The 20,449-nt window shown below is 46.2% G+C and overlaps 1 protein-coding gene across 4 annotated transcripts in view; it reads right to left on the bottom strand.

Moving 5' to 3' along the window:
- Positions 1-2,172: 2,172 nt before the first annotated feature.
- LOC137544373 (uncharacterized) overlaps positions 2,173-20,449 on the bottom strand; it is a 98,342-nt gene continuing 80,065 nt past the window's right edge. For all 4 annotated transcript variants that reach the window (XM_068265442.1, XM_068265441.1, XM_068265443.1 and 1 more), the window contains one exon: positions 2,173-2,509. In XM_068265442.1, the coding sequence (XP_068121543.1) occupies positions 2,452-2,509 (58 nt within the window). In that variant the 3' untranslated portion in view covers positions 2,173-2,451. The remainder of the gene's footprint in view (positions 2,510-20,449) is intronic.

Genomic DNA, 20,449 nt, shown 5'->3' with positions numbered 1-20,449 from the left:
ACGTGGTAAGTGTGCACTAGCAATCACAGTAGCGGCTCACATGCGCAGAGTGACAGTAAATCAGGGACATACTTCCTCTCCAGCAGGGAGTATGTCACTTAGCAGGAGGCGGCACTGTGCATCTTACCCTGTTGGATGGCGCGGTGTGACCGTCCTGCCCCAGGTTCTCCACAGGATGATCGCACCACACCAAGGGCTTGATTCACTAAACCGTGATAACTCAAATATCACACCTTATCAAAGATATCACACCTTATCAAAGTTAACACGCCTTATCAGAGTAGCATAGCGAGCACTACGAACCCGCATGGGCTCAGGGCAGGACGAGTGCCATTGCCAATTAGCAGGCATAAATTCATAGCGCTCACTATGCTACTCTGATAAGGCGTATTAACTTTGATAAGGTGTGATGTCTTTGATAAGGTGTGATATTTGAGTTATCACGGTTTAGCGAATCAAGCCCCACGTGTGAAAGTAGCCTGAAATGGTTATAGAATGATGAAAATAAGTGGAAATGAAGCACAATCAAAGTAAAGAAAGTGGATGTTGACAGAATAAAAAAATAATTTGAAAATTACTAATTTTCCTGGACAAGAAGCCAAGATCAGCAGCACCCCTCTTGAAGAAATAGCTCTTTATTCAGATGGCTATGATTAAGAACCAGGATGGTTCGAAACATGTCAGTCTAGATACTCGTTTTATATGATTGGGATACGTCCTGAATAAATAACTTTTGGATTTTTGGAAACATTGTGCGGATATTGATTGCTTCATACAGTGTTCCGGGGTAGGCAGCCCTTTTTCTCCAGCACTGTTTTCCATTCTGTGAGTAGAGCGGTACTTTTTCTGCTTTTCCGCCTCTTTATTCAGACATGTAATTAAAATCACATGGCAGTAAAATGGGTTTAGATGCTTCGTCTAACCCAATTTTACTGGCATGTGATTATAATTACGTGTCCGAATAAAGATCTTGGCTTCTTGAATCGGCGACCCTTGGGCATCAGGGTCATATCAGCTTTAGCATACTCCTATCTCCATTGGAGTGCTTGGTCTAACACTGTGTAAATCAAATTTTCCTGGGCACAATTTTTTTTCCCGCTTTACCCAGAGTGGCTGATTTATTTAAAGGAGTTATCAGGCAAAAAGAAAAAAATGAGCTTCACTTACCTGGGGCTTCTACCAGCCCCATGCAGCCATCCTGTGCCCTCGTAGTCACTAACTGCGTCTCTGATCCACCTCTGTCTGCTTGTTTTGTTTTTGCTGACCTCGGGGTCGGCGGGCAACATTGCGTACATTTTTACGCATTTCTGCTGGTGCAGGAACATTAACACATACATTTTTATGCATTAGCGGTTCAACGTGTAAATTTTTACGCATTGAACCACTAACACGTAAAAAGTGTATGTGTTAGGGCCCGTTTCCACTTGTGTGGTGCGAAATCGCCGCGGATCCCCCGCTAACGAATTCGCATGCGTGAGTGAAATCGCATGCAAATTTTACCGCGATTTTGCATGCAATTTCGCATAGGTTAGTGTATATGCGAATTTAACCATGTCACTGCCTGTGTGCTTTTTACATTGTTTTTATGCGAAATCGTATGCAAATTCGCTGTAAAATTCGCATACCAAAACCGCATGCGATTTTCTTATTAAATACATTATATGCGATTCGCATAGCGGTGTGCAGTATACGAATTCTGCGGGGTCTACCATGCAGAAATTCTGACAAGTGGAAACAGTCCCATCCACTTGTATTGGCTATGCGAATCTGCATGCAGGAAACGCATTCAGATTCGCTGTAGTGGAAACAGGCCCTGAATGTTTCTACACCAGCGGGAATGCGTAAAAATGTACGCAATGTGGCCCGCCGAGTCGACTCCAGGGTCGGCAAAAACTAAATGAGCTGACGGAGGGGGGCCAGAGCAGGAGTGAGTGACTACGAGGGCACAGGATGGCTGCATGGGGCTGGTAGAAGCCCCAGGTAAGTGAAACTCATTTTTTGCCTGATAACTCCTTTAACAAAAATTGAAAAGCTACCACCCAGTGTTTAGTACAAACATCTAGTTGTGAGAAGTTCCATTACTTTTTTCCAGCCCAAAGCAAAACTGTAATCTGTGAAATGACAACTTAAAAAAAAACAATTATCATAATTAACCAATACTAATATCCGCAGTTTAATGCTTAATACTTTATTATTTTAAAATTCAGAAATAGATATTAGATTACAGCTTTAGACATAAGGAGGCCAATGCACTATATTTCACTCTTGTCCATTGCCACTTCGAATGTCCAATCAGATTCATACTTTTAATTTCCATAAACCATATTTGGTATTACCAAAGTAAAATGTGTAGCAACTAGCAATAATCACTGCATATTTATCATTCTTCTCTGGAAAGAAAACCCAAGAGATTTCACCACATGTAACATCACCGCAGTCTTCAGGATGTGGCTATTTCCAAACCATCAGCACTTTACTGAAAGGGACTGTCACACCAGAGCAAGAATCTCTGAAATACAATAATGGGAGAACATTGCATATTTTCCTATAAATATTCTGACGTCTCATAGAACCTTTTGAAATTAACAATTAACAGATTGAAGCAGGGGCGTAGGAATAGGCCCTGCAGCCCCTGCGCCCGTGGGGGGGCCCGGCCCCCCCCCCCCCCCTGGGGCCCGCTCGGGGCCGTTTTGTGGGTGCTGGAGGGGTGGCAGCATGAGGGGAAAGCCTTGCCCACAGTCGCCGGGGAGAGGGGTAGTTCCCCCCTCTCCCTCACCTCGGGGCTCTCCCCTCTGCGCTCCCCTCCAGCTCGTAAGTGTCTGTGGGGCTGTGGTGGGCAGCGAGCGGCGGGCAGATACATACCTGCTTCCGTGCGTTCCATCGGAGATTTCTCCCTCTAGCGGCTGACGTCACTTCCGGAAGAAGCTCAGAAAATCTGCAGGGGGGCCCGGTGGGGCCTAGTTACGCCCCTGGATTGAAGTCAGTAGGAAGATGCAGCTTATAACTCAAAATATGTATTAAAGCAAACCAGAAAGTAAAATTATGACAGAGGTAGTTGTAGAAGCAGCAGCAGGAGTGGTGTATAGAACTTTTCTGAATTTCCACAATCTGATTTTCAATTTAAAGGGAATCTGTGAAGTGAAAATAAACTTATGATGTAATGATGTGTATGTGTAGTACATCCAAGAAATAAAACATAAGCAGCAGAGATATGAGTCTAAAGGTGCCCACACACCAAACATTTTTTTAAATATCTGTTCAATTTAAAGACAACCTGTACTGAGTAAAAATATTTAAAATAAACACGAGGTAACTTCAAATGAACATTACATAATTACCTTGCCATCAGTTCCTCTCAGAAGTGCACCATTTTCTTCTGACAATAATCCCTTCCAGTTCTGACAATATTTTGTCAGATCTGAAATATATCAGTTGCTGTCAGTAAAATATCAGTTGCTGTCAGTTATAGCTGAGAGGAAAACTGATGTACCAGGCAATGTCCATGTTTCCCTATGGCTCAAGTGGGCGATGTTACAATTTAACTGCGTGCTGACCAGAAAACTGTTATGGGTAATGGCCATTTTCAAAATGGAGGACGGAAAATTCCCTTGATCACAGTGGACAAACAGGACGCGGGACAGGAGAAAGACACTGAGGAGTAGACTACATGGAAGGTAAGTATGACTTGTGTATGCTTATTTTGACTTTTAATTTTCAGTTCAGGTTTTCTTTAAGAATTGCAATCAATTTTTCTGACTGATTGTAACATTTCAAAAATATAACTAATGTACCACACACCTATGTTCAATTTTTCCCCAATTATGATAAAAATGATTGGAAACTCTGAGAAAATTGCTTGGGTGTGTATATTAATAAATTGACAATCTAACACACACCATACAATCTTTAGGGAAATTGAAGAAAAATATCTGGCATTCCGGATAGATAAAAATCGACAAAAACGGGAAAGCATTTGATTTTTTTCGGGAGATCCGATCGTTTTTATCGAATTGCCGTAAAATCGGATCATTTTATTGTATCGTGTGTGGCCACCTTAACCTTCCTGGCGGTAAGCCCGTGCTGAGCACAGGCTATGCCGCCGGAAGGCACCGCTCAGGCCCCGCTGGGCCGATTTGCATAACTTTTTTTTTGCTACACACAGCTACCACTTTGCTAGCTGCGTGTGCAATGCGATCGCCGCCGCTACCCGCCGATCCGCCGCTATTCGTCGCGCCGCGGCCACCCCCCCCCCCCCCCAGACCCCGTGCGCTGCCTGGCCAATTAGTGCCAGGCAGCGCAGTGGGGTGGATCGGAGTCCCCTTTGACGTCACGACATCGATGACGTCGGTGACATCATCCCGCCCGTCGCCATGGCGACGGGGGAAGCCCTCCAGGAGATCCCGTTCTTTGAACGGGATCACCTGATCTCCGATCGCCGGAGGCGATCGGAGGGGCTAGGGGGATGCTACTGAGCAGCAGCTATCATGTAGCGAGACCTTGTCTCGCTACATGAAAAATAAAAATAAAAATAAAAAAAACGGATTTGCTGCCCCCTGGCGGATTTTTAGCAAACCGCCAGGAGGGTTAAAGGTGGCCATAGAAGATTATGGGCAGATTCGACCAAGAGACGAATTTATCTCTAATCGAATCTGATTAGAGATAAATTTGTCTCTTGGTGTAATCTGCCCATACACTACAGGCCGATGCCTGTCTGATTTCAGCATGAAATCATCAGGGAATCGTCTGAGCCGCCACGTCCACCCGGCCGCTGCCCCCAAAATGTATAAATGTATGTAGTGTGTGTGCATTTATACATTACCTGTCCTGTAGCAGCTTCCACGCGGTGTCCGTCCATCTCGCTAGGTAACAGCTGCATACACGCTAGCGGTGCATAGCATCTGACGTCAGACGTTATGCGCCGCTGGTGTGTATGCAGGACCCGGCGAGATAGACAGAAACCACGTGGAGGCTGACACCGGACAGGTAATGTATAAATGCACACACACTACATACATTTATACATTGCGGCGGCAGCAGCGGGGGTTTTGTCGTCTCGTCGCTCATTCGTAATTCACCGCCATACCGCCGCTCACCCGACCAACCAACTTTGGCCCGACATCTTCCAGCATGCGCGATCGACCGTGCGGCCAATTTCTGTCTGTCTTCCAGTACAGGAAGAGTTACGAAACTCCAATTGTTATCTATGCAAAACAGCTTATCTGAGCTCCATGACTTTAAGAGAGCTCTGTCTTCTAAAGCTTATTATCTCAAATGTCTTTCGCTGTATTTTGTTTTTTTTCTGCAGAGTACAGTTCAAAAGTTCACTTGCCTGCTCTGTGAAATAATTTAGAATGCTGAGTGTAGTGTGTAAATTGCAAATATTAGAGAATGATGCAATGTTATAAAAAATACTATATAACTGAAAATAAAAATAAGACTATTTTCTTTGCTACTAATGTTCTATTAAATATCCGTACTACACAACGAATTCATTATATTATAATTTTTTTCCGCTTTAGTGTCACTTTAAGGCCTGTGAATTTTTTTTTTATGTAGTATATATACACAGCAGCCATGTCAGTGGTGTGCCTATGAATCTGCCACCAGTAGATTTGTGTGCAAAACACCCACTATTGAATAGCCCTGGTTGTTAGCTTTCCATAATGGTGACATTTGTAGAATTTTTTCTGATGTCCTGACTCTTCTAGGGCAATGAAAACAAAGAATGGCACTGTAACAAGTAGTGCAAAAAAAATGGCCTGCAAGAAAACACTAGGTGCACCCTGAGAATAATGGATTGTGCATCCAGTTTGGTATCAAATGACGTACTGTATATGTGACCTCATTTTAATCATAATCAGATGTAGAATAAAATTTGATGTGCCTTATAGCTTGGACTCTTGTTACATAAAAATAGGCAGGGACAAACTCAATCCATCTTTAAAAAAATAAAGTTAAGATCAAACTGGGGAAAGTTTAAAGAGGAACTCCAGCCTAAACAAACATACTGTCCTTAAGTTACTTTAGTTATGTTAATTAAAATAGATAGGTAATATAATCTCTTACCCACCCTGTTTTAAAAGAACAGGCAAATGTTTGTGATTTCATGATGGCAGCCATCTTTTTGGTTGAAAGGAGGTGACAGGGAGCATGAGACACAGTTCCAACTGTCCTGTGTTCTGAGCACCTCTCCCAGTTGCTAGACAATGTGAATAACAACATAGGAAATCCCATCATGCTCTGCACAGCATCAGGGAAAAAAAGCCCAGGCTTTTTTTCTTTGATGGGTGGAGCTTAGTTAAAAATGAAGCTAAAAATTATGCTTTGGTAAGAAAAACAGTTCTGATGCTGTGAAACTGTTAAAGAAACACCAAGCCTTTTCAGTTCTGCTGAGTAGATTTTTAGTCTGGAGGTTCACTTTAAGCAAAACTACACACGCTTTCCAAAATGGTGACATTTGTTGCCTTTTTCTGATGTAATGACTCTTCTGGGGCTATGCAAACAAAGTATGGAGCTAAAATACTTTGTGGAAAAAATTGGCCTTTTGTGGTGTTCTATCATTGAGGCCTATGTCTTATGAATTATTTTTAGTGACAAACTGTGACAAACTAAATCAAAAGCAATACAAGTTTTATTTTCATATATTCTGTACCAAAATTGCAGCATATGCCACATATCACTAACAAGCATCTATCATTGACAGCCATGGGCAAATTCTAATGGAATGCAGAGATCACAACAGCAAGCAGTTTCTAATGACATTCATATTTAACGAGCAATAGATGGATGTGAGTTACAGGTGGATGTTACCAACAAAATATGGTATAAATCAATGCCATAAAATAATACTATTACCAGGAAAATATGATCAACAACTAGCAGGTATAAGAGAAACAGGCAGATAATGTCCATGATAGAGAAGACAGATTGTGGTCATATATCCCTCTAGATTGTAAGCCTTCGGCAGGGTCCTCCTCCTTTTGTGTCCTACCTGATCATGCACCTCAATTACTGTGCACCGATGCTTTGCATTTTAATGGAACTCAACTTGCCTAATCTCCATGCTCCCATCCAATGACTGACTAAGCATTACCTTGTACTCCTACTGTGCTGCGTAATCTGGTTTTCTTGTATTCATGTATTGTCTTATTGCTGTATGTAACCCCTAAATATTGTCTATAACCTAAACTAATGTCCAGCACTGCGTAATATTTTGGCACATTATACATACAAATATATCAGTTACATGGATGAAAACAGTATCAATAACATGCTGAAACAAAAAGTACCAGCAAAAGGCAGAATTAATGAGAGGCAAATAATTATTGGCATATATCAATGATAGGCAAATAATAATGGCAAGCAGGTATTACCTATGAGAAACTAACACAAACAATATTCAATGTAAATAACCAGTTGTGCATGTACTGACTAGTGTTGGGCGAACAGTGTTCGCCACTGTTTGGGTTCTGCAGAACATCACCCTGTTCGGGTGATGTTCGAGTTCGGCCAAACACCTGATGGTGCTCGGCCAAACCGTTCGGCCACATGGCCGAACTAAGAGCGCATGGCCGAATGTTCCCCGAACGTTCGGCTAGCGCTGTGATTGGCCGAACGGGTCACGTGGTTCGGACCCCGAACGCGCTCTGATTGGCCGAACGGTCACGTGGTTCGGGTAAATAAATATCTCCGCCATTTGTCTGTGGGTTTAGCTTTGGGTAGGCAGGCAGGGTAGTTCGCGCTCCAGCCACGCTAGCCAGGGTCCCCCCAGTCATTGTGTGTCGCTGCTGGGAACAGTAGTACACCGCTCGCTCAGCCACACTATATAGCATTGTGTGTACTGCCACTGTGTACCTCGCTCAGCCACGCTATATATAGCATTGTTTACTGCCACTGTGTGTACACGGCTCAGCCAGACTATATAGCATTGTGTGTACTGCCACTCTGTGTACACCACTCAGCCAGACTATATAGCATTGTTTACTGCCACTCTGTGTACACCGCTCAGCCAGACTATATAGCATTGTGTGTACTGCCACTCTGTGTACACCGCTCAGCCAGACTATATAGCATTGTGTGTACTGCCACTCTGTGTACACGGCTCAGCCAGACTATATATCATTGTTTACTGCCACTCTGTGTACACGGCTCAGCCACACTATATAGCATTGTTTACTGCCACTCTGTGTACACGGCTCAGCCAGACTATATAGCATTGTTTACTGCCACTCTGTGTACACGGCTCAGCCAGACTATATAGCATTGTTCACTGCCACTCTGTGTACACGGCTCAGCCAGACTATATAGCATTGTGTGTACTGCCACTCTTTGTACACCGCTCAGCTAGACTATATAGCATTGTGTGTACTGCCACTGTGTGTACACCGCTCAGCCAAACTATATAGCATTGTGTGTACTGCCACTCTGTGTACACCGCTCAGCCAGACTATATAGCATTGTTTACTGCCACTCTGTATACACCGCTCAGCCAGACTATATAGCATTGTGTACACCGCTCAGCCAGACTATATAGCATTGTGTGTACTGCCACTCTGTGTACACCGCTCAGCCAGACTATATAGCATTGTGTGTACTGCCACTCTTTGTACACCGCTCAGCCAGACTATATAGCATTGTGTGTACTGCCACTGTGTGTACACAGCTCAGCCAGACTATATAGCATTGTGTGTACTGCCACTTTGTGTACACCGCTCAGCCAGACTATATAGCATTGTGTGTACTGCCACTGTGTGTACACCGCTCAGCCAGACTATATAGCATTGTTTACTGCCACTGTGTGTACACGGCTCAGACAGACTATATAGCATTGTGTGTACTGCCACTCTGTGTACACCGCTCAGCCAGACTATATAGCATTGTTTACTGCCACTCTGTGTACACCGCTCAGCCAGACTATATAGCATTGTGTGTACTGCCACTCTGTGTACACGGCTCAGCCAGACTATATAGCATTGTGTGTACTGCCACTCTGTGTACACCGCTCAGCCAGACTATATAGCATTGTGTGTACTGCCACTCTGTGTACACCGCTCAGCCAGACTATATAGCATTGTTTACTGCCACTCTGTATACACCGCTCAGCCAGACTATATAGCATTGTGTACACCGCTCAGCCAGACTATATAGCATTGTTTACTGACACTCTGTGTACACCGCTCACCCAGACTATATAGCATTGTGTGTACTGCCACTCTGTGTACACCGCTCAGCCAGACTATATAGCATTGTGTGTACTGCCACTGTGTGTACACCGCTCAGCCAGACTATATAGCATTGTGTGTACTGCCACTGTGTGTACACCGCTCAGCCGGACTATATAGCATTGTGTGTACTGCCACTCTGTGTACACCGCTCAGCCAGACTATATAGCATTGTTTACTGCCACTCTGTATACACCGCTCAGCCAGACTATATAGCATTGTGTACACCGCTCAGCCAGACTATATAGCATTGTTTACTGCCACTCTGTGTACACCGCTCAGCCAGACTATATAGCATTGTGTGTACTGCCACTCTGTGTACACCGCTCAGCCAGACTATATAGCATTGTGTGTACTGCCACTGTGTGTACACCGCTCAGCCAGACTATATAGCATTGTGTGTACTGCCACTCTGTGTACATGGCTCAGCCAGACTATATAGCATTGTTTACTGCCACTGTGTGTACACGGCTCAGCCACACTATATAGCATTGTTTACTGCCACTCTGTGTCTGCTGGGAACAGTAGAACACCGCTCACCCGCCACTGTATAGCATTGTGCTCTGTGTCGCTGCTGGCAATAGTGGTACACCGCTCACCCACCACTGTATAGCATTTCTGTACTGCCACTGTACTGCTGCCAGTCAGCATGTACTTTAAGGATAAGTGAAATGAGGAAGAAATCCGGTGAAAGAGGGAGGGGCAAGGGAAGAGGTGTTTCCCCTGACGGTTCACGTACAGGCCACAGGGGAGCACCCAAGAAAACCCACTCAATACCGCCCATGTTGTCCAGGACAACAACCCTCACAGATCCAAAAGAACAGGACCAGATAATTACTTGGATGACCTCTCAAGCGTCCAGCAGTGGGTTAAGCAGCACCAGCACATCACGCACGAGGTCCGAGTCCTCAGCCAGTTACAAGGAGCCAGTGGGCACAAAGCTGACACAACCGGCAGCGACACCACGCACACAACTGCCAGATAACCAGTCCGATGAATTACCTCAGGACACAATGGGGTATTCGCAGGAGCTATTCCCAGGCCAACAAACTTCCACCTTTGAAAGGTCAATGGAGGAACAGCCAGAAATGTTGTGCCCGGATTCACAACCATTAACTGTGGGAAATGTACCGGGCACTGAAATACAACAAGGCGAGTCCGAGGACTTTGAAACCCAAATCCCAGAGCAAGTTGGGCAGGAGGGGTTGCAATTGCAGGAGGTCGGCCGAGAAGATCTGGAAGACGACGTTGGAGTGAGCTGCGCAGAGGTTGTTCTGGGGAGCTCTACTCCACGGCGGCGGCCCCCCACAATGACATATGACGAGTTTGAGGAGATGGAAGAGGAGGGTATGGACAATGTGGACATAGTCCCAGATTTTGTTTGTGAACGAGAACATCGCCGTCGTAGCAGCAGCACAGATGAGTCTGTTGAAGAACCCACTGCTGCACGAGTTCGCCTTGTGCCACAAGGTAGGCGGCGCGCAATTTCAGGCACCACAAGCGTGGAAGTTCAAGTGAGAGGCAAAAGAGGCGCAAACAGAAATCGCCAGCAAGGCAGGTGCTCCAAAGTCTGGGCTTTCTTTGAAGACTGCACTGAGGATGTTACCATGGCGATTTGCAAGGTGTGCAAGACCCGCCTGAGCAGGGGGAAAAGTATTAACAACCTCTCCACCACCAGCATGAGCCGCCACATGCTATCCAAACATCCCACTCTGTGGGCAAACTCGACAGGACAGGGTACCAGCAACACTGCCTCCCTTGGGTTCACCAGACTCACCACCAGACCCGCCTCAGCAGCAGCAGTAGCCCAGCCATTGCGTGGTTCACAACATTCACAAACATCAGACGACGCTGACACTGTCACTTTCCGGAGTAGTGCTCTTGAGGTCTCCCAGTCTTCATCAAACACAACAACCAACAGCCCTTCAGTGTGCAGCCCTACGGTTCAGTTGTCTGTCTCGGAAATGTTTGAGCGCAAGAGGAAATTGCCAGCAAATGACCCCCGGGCCGTGGCAGTAACAGCCAGCATAGCCAAGCCTGCGAAATGCTGCCATATCGAGTGGTGGAGACAAACAGCTTCAAGGGCATGATGTCAGTGTCCATCCCACGTTACGTGGTTCCCAGCCGCTACCACTTTGCGCGCTCTGCAGTGCCTGAGTTGCATGAGCACGTGGTCAGCAAAATAACCCGAAGCTTGAAGAATGCCGTTGCCTGCAAGGTTCACCTCACCACTGACACCTGGACGAGTGCGTTCGGCCAGGGTCGATACATCTCCCTTACCGTGCACTGGGTGAACCTTGTGGAGCCTGGCAGCGATTCCTCACCTGCTACGGCGCGGGTGTTGCCCACGCCGCAAACAGCTGCACCGCCGTCCCTCCCACTGGATAACAACAGCAGCACCTACCTCTCTGACTCCTTCTCCTCCAACGCATCTCAAAGCTGTACCTCATCCGGAAACGCGAACCCAGCACCAGCAGCAGTAGGTTCGTGAAAGCAGTGCAGCACAGCTGTTGGCATGCGTCAGCAAGCGTTGCTGAAGCTGATCTGCCTTGGGGATAAGCAGCACACAGGGGAGGAAATTTGGAGGGGAATAAAGGAACAGACGGATTTGTGGCTGGCACCGCTGGACCTGAAACCGGGCATGGTTGTGTGTGATAATGGGAGTAATCTCATTCGCGCTTTAAGGTTGGCGAAGCTGACACACATCCCTTGCCTGGCGCACGTGATGAACCTAGTAGTTCAGCGGTTCCTGAAGACATACCCAGGCGTGGCCGATCTTCTGTTGAAGGTGCGACGAGTGGCCAAACATTGTAGAAATTCAAGTACTGCTTCGGGGGCACTCGCCAAGATGCAGGAGCGCTTCAATCTCCCCCACCATCACTTGCTGTGTGATGTCCCTACGCGCTGGAATTCTACGCTGCACATGCTAGCCCGCTTTTGCGAGCAGATGAGTGCAGTGGTCCAGTACATGACGGCGCAGTACCGAGGCGCATCCGGCCAGCTGCCAAGCTTCTGTGGATCCGATTGGGCCAACATGTTGGACCTCTGCCAAGTCCTCCAAAATTTTGAGCAATCCACGTTGCTTGTGAGCAGTGACAACTCTTCAGTCAGCATTACCATACCACTGCTGTGTTTACTGAAGAGGTCAATGTTGAAAATCAAGGAAACAGCTGTCATGATGCAACTGGGGGAATCTGAAGGAGAAAACGATCAGCGTGATGGTACCAACATCAGGCCATCCGCCTCAGGAAACGCTGGCCCCAGCAGCTATGACGAAGAAGAGGAGGAGGAACAGCTGGAGTTGGAGCAGGAATTTCCTGCCACCACTGACGAGGGCCAGAGTGGTGCACGTTGGACTTCCACAATTCAGCGCGAATGGTCAGCAGAAGCAGACCAGGAAGAAGGTGACGACTATGATGCATCACAACAACTATCACAACGCTCACAAGAGGATGATGAGGATTCTGGTAGGACTCTGGCACACATGGCTCAATTCATGCTAGACTGCATTGAATGCGACCCACGCATTGTGCGCATTCTGGACAACACCAATTACTGGGTTTATACCCTTCTGGATCCACGGTACAAACACAATGTTCCAAAACTGCTTGAAGAAAGAGTCAGACAGGTCAAAATGGAAGAATACCAGCAGGCCCTTGTGGAGACTTTAGAGAGGAGATTGACATCCTCCCCCTCCTCTAGCCAGTTGTACGCCGACAGACTGACTTCCGCAAACCCAGGACGACCAGGAGGGCAGCAAACAACACAAGCCGCAGCTAGTGCCCAAAAGGGAATGGTATCGGCAGTGTCCTTGGAGTGGGAAAATTTTCTGACACCCATGCAGCAGCAGCCCACAGAACAGCAAGCGTGCAGATCCACCTCCAACACCGATCGCCTGGAGAAGATGGTCAAGGACTACATGTCAGATGGCGTAGCTGTGTCTAACAATCCATCTGCACCCTTCAACTATTGGGTATCGAAGCTAGACACCTGGCACGAACTGGCAATGTACGCAATAGAGGTGCTGGCTTGCCCGGCAGCCAGCGTTATGTCGGAACGCTGTTTCAGTGCTGCCAGAGGCATCGTCACAGATCGGCGTATCCGCCTCTCCACAGAAAATGCAGACCGTCTGACTCAAATTAAAATGAATCAATCCTGGATTGGAAACGACTACGCAACACTCCAGGACCCCAACCAAGTAACATGACCAATGAACATCTGGGATGGTTTAGCGTTTCCGGTCCCTGTTTATTGAACCACTCATCTGTATTACATTTATGACTGCATGGCGGCAAAAAGCATTGCTGCTATATCCGCACACTTTTTGTCCTCATGCAAGGCCTGGGTTGTTGTGTCTCAAAAAGCATGGCCTTCTCCTCCTGCACCTGCTCCTGTTCCATCACGTGTGCTGCTGCTGCTGGGTTAGCGTTGCCGGTCCCTGTTTATGGAACCTCTCATCTGTATTACACTTATGACTGCATGGCGGCAAAGAGCATTGCTATATCCGCACGCTTTTTGTCCTCATGCAAGGCCTGGGTTGTTGTGTCTCAAAAAGCATGGCCTTCTCCTCCTGCGCCTGCTCCTGTTCCATCACGTGTGCTGCTGCTGCTGGGTTAGCGTTGCCGGTCCCTGTTTATGGAACCTCTCATCTGTATTACACTTATGACTGCATGGCGGCAAAAAGCATTGCTATATCCGCACGCTTTTTGTCCTCATGCAAGGCCTGTGTTGTTGTGTCTCAAAAAGCTTGGCCTTCTCCTCCTGCGCCTGCTCCTGTTCCATCACGTCTGCTGCTGCTGGGTTAGCGTTGCCGCGTGGTCCCTGTTTATTGAACCTCTTCTCTTTATTACATTTATGACTGCATGGCGGTACAAAGCATGCTATCCGCACGCTTCTTGTCCTCATGCAAGGCCTGGGTTGTTGTGTCTCAAAAAGCGTGGCCTTCTCCTCCTGCGCCTCCTCCTGTTCCATCACGTGTGCTGCTGCTGCTGCTGGGTTAGCGTTACCGGTCCCTGTTTATGGAACCTCTTCTCTTTATTACATTTATGACTGCATGGCGGTAAAAAGCATGCTATCCGCACGCTTCTTGTCCTCATGCAAGGCCTGGGTTGTTGTGTCTCAAAGCGTGGCCTTCTCCTCCTGCGCCTCCTCCTGTTCCATCACGTGTGCTGCTGCTGCTGCTGCTGGGTTAGCGTTACCGGTCCCTGTTTATGGAACCTCTTCTCTTTATTTCATTTATGACTGCATGGCGGTAAAAAGCATGCTATCCGCACGCTTCTTGTCCTCATGCAAGGCCTGGGTTGTTGTGTCTCAAAGCATGGCCTTCTCCTCCTGCGCCTCCTCCTGTTCCATCACGTGTGCTGCTGCTGCTGCTGCTGGGTTAGCGTTACCGGTCCCTGTTTATGGAACCTCTTCTCTTTATTTCATTTTTGACTGCATGGCGGTAAAAAGCATGCTATCCGCACGCTTCTTGTCCTCATGCAAGGCCTGGGTTGTTGTGTCTCAAAGCGTGGCCTTCTCCTCCTGCGCCTCTTCCTGTTCCATCACGTGTGCTGCTGCTGCTGCTGCTGCTGGGTTAGCGTTACCGGTCCCTGTTTATGGAACCTATTCTCTTTATTTCATTTATGACTGCATGGCGGTAAAAAGCATGCTATCCGCACGCTTCTTGTCCTCATGCAAGGCCTGGGTTGTTGTGTCTCAAAGCGTGGCCTTCTCCTCCTGCGCCTCCTCCTGTTCCATCACGTGTGCTGCTGCTGCTGCTGGGTTAGCGTTACCGGTCCCTGTTTATGGAACCTCTTCTCTTTATTTCATTTATGACTGCATGGCGGTAAAAAGCATGCTATCCGCACGCTTCTTGTCCTCATGCAAGGCCTGGGTTGTTGTGTCTCAAAAAGCGTGGCCTTCTCCTCCTGCGCCTCCTCCTGTTCCATCATGTGTGCTGCTGCTGCTGCTGGGTTAGCGTTACCGGTCCCTGTTTATGGAACCTCTTCTCTTTATTTCATTTATGACTGCATGGCGGTAAAAAGCATGCTATCCGCACGCTTCTTGTCCTCATGCAAGGCCTGGGTTGTTGTGTCTCAAAAAGCGTGGCCTTCTCCTCCTGCGCCTCCTCCTGTTCCATCATGTGTGCTGCTGCTGCTGCTGGGTTAGCGTTACCGGTCCCTGTTTATGGAACCTCTTCTCTTTATTTCATTTATGACTGCATGGCGGTAAAAAGCATGCTATCCGCACGCTTCTTGTCCTCATGCAAGGCCTGGGTTGTTGTGTCTCAAAAAGCGTGGCCTTCTCCTCCTGCGCCTCCTCCTGTTCCATCACGTGTGCTGCTGCTGCTGCTGGGTTAGCGTTACCGGTCCCTGTTTATGGAACCTCTTCTCTTTATTACATTTATGACTGCATGGCGGTAAAAAGCATGTTACCTGTGCAAAGAAACATGACATTTTCAGCATTTAAAAGACAGTTTTTCCTTTGAAACTTTACAATCAATTTTCTCAAAAACTATAAGCTCTTTTTCAAATATTTTTTTCCCTCTTGTACCCACTCCCAAGGTGCACATACCCTGCTAATTTGGGGTATGTAGCATGTAAGGAAGCTTTACAAAGCACGAAAGTTCGGGTCCCCATTGACTTCCATTATGTTCTGAGTTCGGCGCGAACACCCGAACATCGCGGCGATGTTCGGCGAACGTTCTCGAACCCGAACATCTAGGTGTTCGCCCAACACTAGTACTGACCTGTAAGTGTATTCAAACTATGTGTTGGAAAAAAAAGAATAAATAAAACAAGAAAGTAGTACAGTGCTCAGTTACCGTAGTCCTCTAGAGTATTTTGTTGGTTTGCGATGTCTCCCAGCATAGTTTCAAAGGACAAGGATGAGATTCTAGGAGACAGGCAGTTACTGTAGGAGAACTGAGCAAGGCCATAAAAGGCCCTTAACTCATCAGCAGGGCTGGTATCTGCTCCTTTGGGGCACTCCTTTGGGGCACTGCCAGAGCCCAACAAAATGACCTTCAGCAGGCCACTGGTGTGTCAATGTCTCGGAACAAACCATCAGAAATGAACTTCATGATGAAGGTCTGATGGCCTAACATCCTCTAGTAAGGCCAGTGCTCACTGCCTGGCAATGTGAAGCTTGACTGGCATTTGCCATAAAATACCAGAATTGGCAGGTCCACTTCCGGCGCTCCATGCTTTTCAAAGATGAGAGCAGGTTCACCCTGAGCACATGCAAGGGTCTGGAGAACCAAAGAGAATGTTATGCTTCCTGTTGTATTGTTTAGCATGACCAGTTTTGTGGTGGATCAGTAATGATCAGAGAGGCATATCCATGGAGATACACATAGACCTCTGCTACCTTGACTGCCATTAGGTCTCAGGGTGAAATCTCTTTACCCATTGTCATACCTTACACAGGTGCAGTGGGTCATTGGTTCCTCCTGGTGCACAACAATGCCTCTCAAAGCCTCATGTGGCGAGAGTATGCAGGAAGTTCTTGGAGCATGAAGGAAATTACACCACTGATTGCCCCCCGCACTCCTCTGACCTAATTCTAATACAACATCTCTTGAACATTATGCCTCAGTCTATTTGATCTCACCAGGTTGCACCTCAGACTGTCCAGAACATCAGTGTTGCCCTGGTCTAGATCTTGGAGGAGATCTTCCAGGACACCATTTATCATTTCATTAGGAGCATGTCCCAAGGTAGTCAGGCATGAAAACCAGCGTGTGGGGGGCATTGCTTATTTGCATACCTGACAAAGTGACAATTAAAATGATGTACCACAATGAAATTTCAGCAAAATGGACTAGCCTGTCACATCATTTTTTTTTGCTTTGATCATCAAAGTGTCTTTGAATTCATCCCTCTGTAGTTTGCTAATGATGTTAACTCTCCCCTCCACACTAAACAACAAGTGTTAAACTAAAATTAATAATTTCAAAAAAGTAACCTACACCCACCTAATTACAGTTTCCACTTATATCGTATACAACCTACTCACCTCTGATCCTCATTAATTATATATCCCCTTACTGCACCCCCTCCATCCATGTTCCACCACAATTCACATTCCCTCCTACCCCAACCTATTCAGCTTCAGACCCTGCACTCAGAGCCTCAACTACATTATGCACCCACTTATCACCTGCCTATTGAAGGTCATCTCAAAGTATGTATATCCCTCAGAGCCCATCCACACTATGCTTTCCCTCATAGTCAGATATGACAGCTCACTCAGACCTCAACAAGTTTATTGTCCCACTGTGCATATGTAGACCTATTTTCATTAACCCTTTACAATTAAAATTCGCTCCCTCCCCGCAAAATAAGAGTTCAATCTGGTGATGTACCAGGACTGAATAGAAGGGATATGCCCCTGCATTGTGACATTGAGTACAAGTTGTGTATAACCTGTTTGTTCTTATTCTTCAGGCCTGTTTAAGCACAGCAGTTTTACAGCCTGAAAAAAAGTTGCCGTCATTGCATGTCATACACAGCCAACTAGCTGTAAATTACAAAAAAAAAAAAAAAAGAATTACTAATATAAAATATTTCCTGTTTAAAAATATTTGTAATTTTTTTCAGTATCAAACATAATAATATTGATACCCTTTAAATTGCACACTTTGCGATTCATACCACCAAAACCTTTCATGGCTGTTTCGTACGAAACATCTTTACATACGTACTTGACGTTACAATTCACTTATTATATACTAAAGTTTAAAAATGTAAACTAATTGCTTTCTCGTAGAAGCCAGGTTATATTATGTGAAAGACAGTGAAGGGAATCTGATACTGTATAAGCTTTTATGACAGAGTGCAAAGTCTTAGTATTGACGAATTACTGAAAACAGTTTAATTCCCAGAAACTGTTAACTACAGCAAATGGTACAAAGTACACCATTGCCTGATCTGCTCCTCTGATGTTATGTAAAAAGGGAAATTCTTATAAACTGAACTTTATGGGATTAAAAATTTAAGTTCAATGATTCTGTGGTTAAAACCCTACTAGAGTTAAATAAGTGGGTTTAATATTGCTCTGCAACTCTCACCAGCCCTATGCAGTATAGTACTAGTACTGTAGTACATACTGTGAGCGCTCTCTTTTTTGTCTTTGCCATTTTAGTTGACAAGACTTGCGCCCAAAAATATCTTATCTTGAAATAAGCATAAAGTTTAGGAGTAATTCAAATTTACTTCCAGCAATGAAAAAAACATATAGGTAGAAATAATTTTAATGATGCACAAAAAGACGAGTTTCACGGGTACTGGCCCGCTTCCTCAGGTCAATAACAAATGCCTAAGTCAGAAGTAGTCACGAGTGTGGGTGCCTCTTCTACTCTTACCTATTTTACCTAACGATACTACACCATCGGGCTCCTGGTCCCTCTCATTACAGAACCTTGGTGGTTGGAGTCATCCCTTACCTTCTATTTTAGTTGAGTCTGAGCTGCACCATTGTTCCTAAAGATTGACTTTAAGATTGAGTTTTAACCTCTAACCTTTCCTTAAAATTCTGTCGGCCTACAAAATCGGTGCACATGACGTGCCAGACTGAAATCTCTGACCTCATCCACAGGCACATACCCGCCCATTCCCTTCGATCCTCCAAGCACCTGCATATGTCTGTACTTCTCGCTCCCACGCTTGGTGGTGTATATAGAGAGGTGCAGGAATAATGCTTGCCATAGGCACTGGCCTCTAGAGGGTGCACATTGTCTGCTAGACCAGCTGTGCTGTAGCCACTGGCATAGGAGCAGGTTCCTGTAGGACAGCCCGCCCCGTTTTTACCTGCCTGCTGGCCACAGTGTGGGGCACAGCAGGGTTTGTGTTTAATTATTCAATGGCTGCCCTCTCACCTATGTTCAGCACTGCCTACATCTTCCTCCCCTGCAGCCATATTCATCTGTGCAAGGGAAGAGGACTCAAAGCTCCTAACAAGCCCCACCCACATGTGTAAGCTCCCCCCCAACAGGGCAAAGCAGGTGAAAGCTGCGGTCGCCCCTACTGGACTAACCTCTGTTCCCAGCAGACTAGAGAAGGGAGCAGATTGGGAGATTTAAAGGGCGAGTTTGCTCTAACTGTTTCCCTATATGAATCCTTGTCCTCCCCAGCACCATCAGTAGCCCTCACTCTTGCCCATGCAGACCCTTTCCTTAGTAAGTCCCTGTTTGTACTCCTCTGCATCCTAACCTGATGAAAGGAGCAAGGGCTCCAGAAACGCATTGTAGACCGTTTGATAAAGTAATTACTGTATTTTGTGGACTATAAGATTCACTTTTTCTCCCCCAAAAAGTGGGGAAAAAGTCACTGTGTCTTATAGTCCAAATGCAGTGAGTTCCTGACTTTTAAACGCCTGCCAATAAGAACCTCCAACCTACCGCAATGTTGGGTATTCCCTGTACTGTGCCCATGCAGCGGAGAACACAGGGGGAAAAAAAGGAGGATACAGGTGGACACAGGGGCATAGAGGAGAACATAAGGGGACACAAAAGGGCATAAAGGGGGGCAGAGGAGGACACAGGGAGACAAGAGGTACAAGGGGGCATGAGGTACAAAGGGGGTATAATCCACAAGATGCCCCTTCACCATGGATGCACCAGGTTTAGTATATATATATATATATATATATATATATATATATATATATATATATTTATTTATTTTTTCCCCTGGGTTTTATCCTCTAAACTTAGGTGCGTCTTATGGTCCGAAAAATACGATAATTGCCACCCAGTATGGTAGACGCCATCTTTTCCTACCTACATGCAAATTGGAAACCAATAGCTCATCTAACATTGCCGTCCCCCTCCCTGCCACCTAGCCACGATCTGTAAGTGGAGCCAACTAAGTGCAGACACCGGGCACTCCCACGGACTGCTGCTTTGCCCCTAACTGTGGCTCAACTTCGCCACCCAGCCTGAGCATATGCCTGCATCACACAGAGACGCCGCTCAGCCACTTGGACGTCACACCTCATGGAGGAGACCAGGAAGCACTGGGGACCACCCAGAGGAAACACCAAACATTGACACAAAGCTCTCAGGCTATTGGGACAAAAGCCTTTCTGCTGGTCTAACCTATAATGGGTTACCAGCCAGCTTATCAGGTGATAACAATGAGTTGGCACATCCTATTGAAGTCTTTATTGTTTCATAAAACCGTTTGATTTTTTTCTATGAAACAATAAAGACTTTAATAGGATGTGCCAGCTCATTGTTATTAGTA

The sequence above is a fragment of the Hyperolius riggenbachi genome, chromosome 2 (assembly GCF_040937935.1).
Source record: "Hyperolius riggenbachi isolate aHypRig1 chromosome 2, aHypRig1.pri, whole genome shotgun sequence".
Lineage (NCBI taxonomy): Eukaryota > Metazoa > Chordata > Amphibia > Anura > Hyperoliidae > Hyperolius > Hyperolius riggenbachi.
Note: the sequence above shows the minus strand (reverse complement) of the source record. Positions and strands in the feature narration are given on the sequence as shown.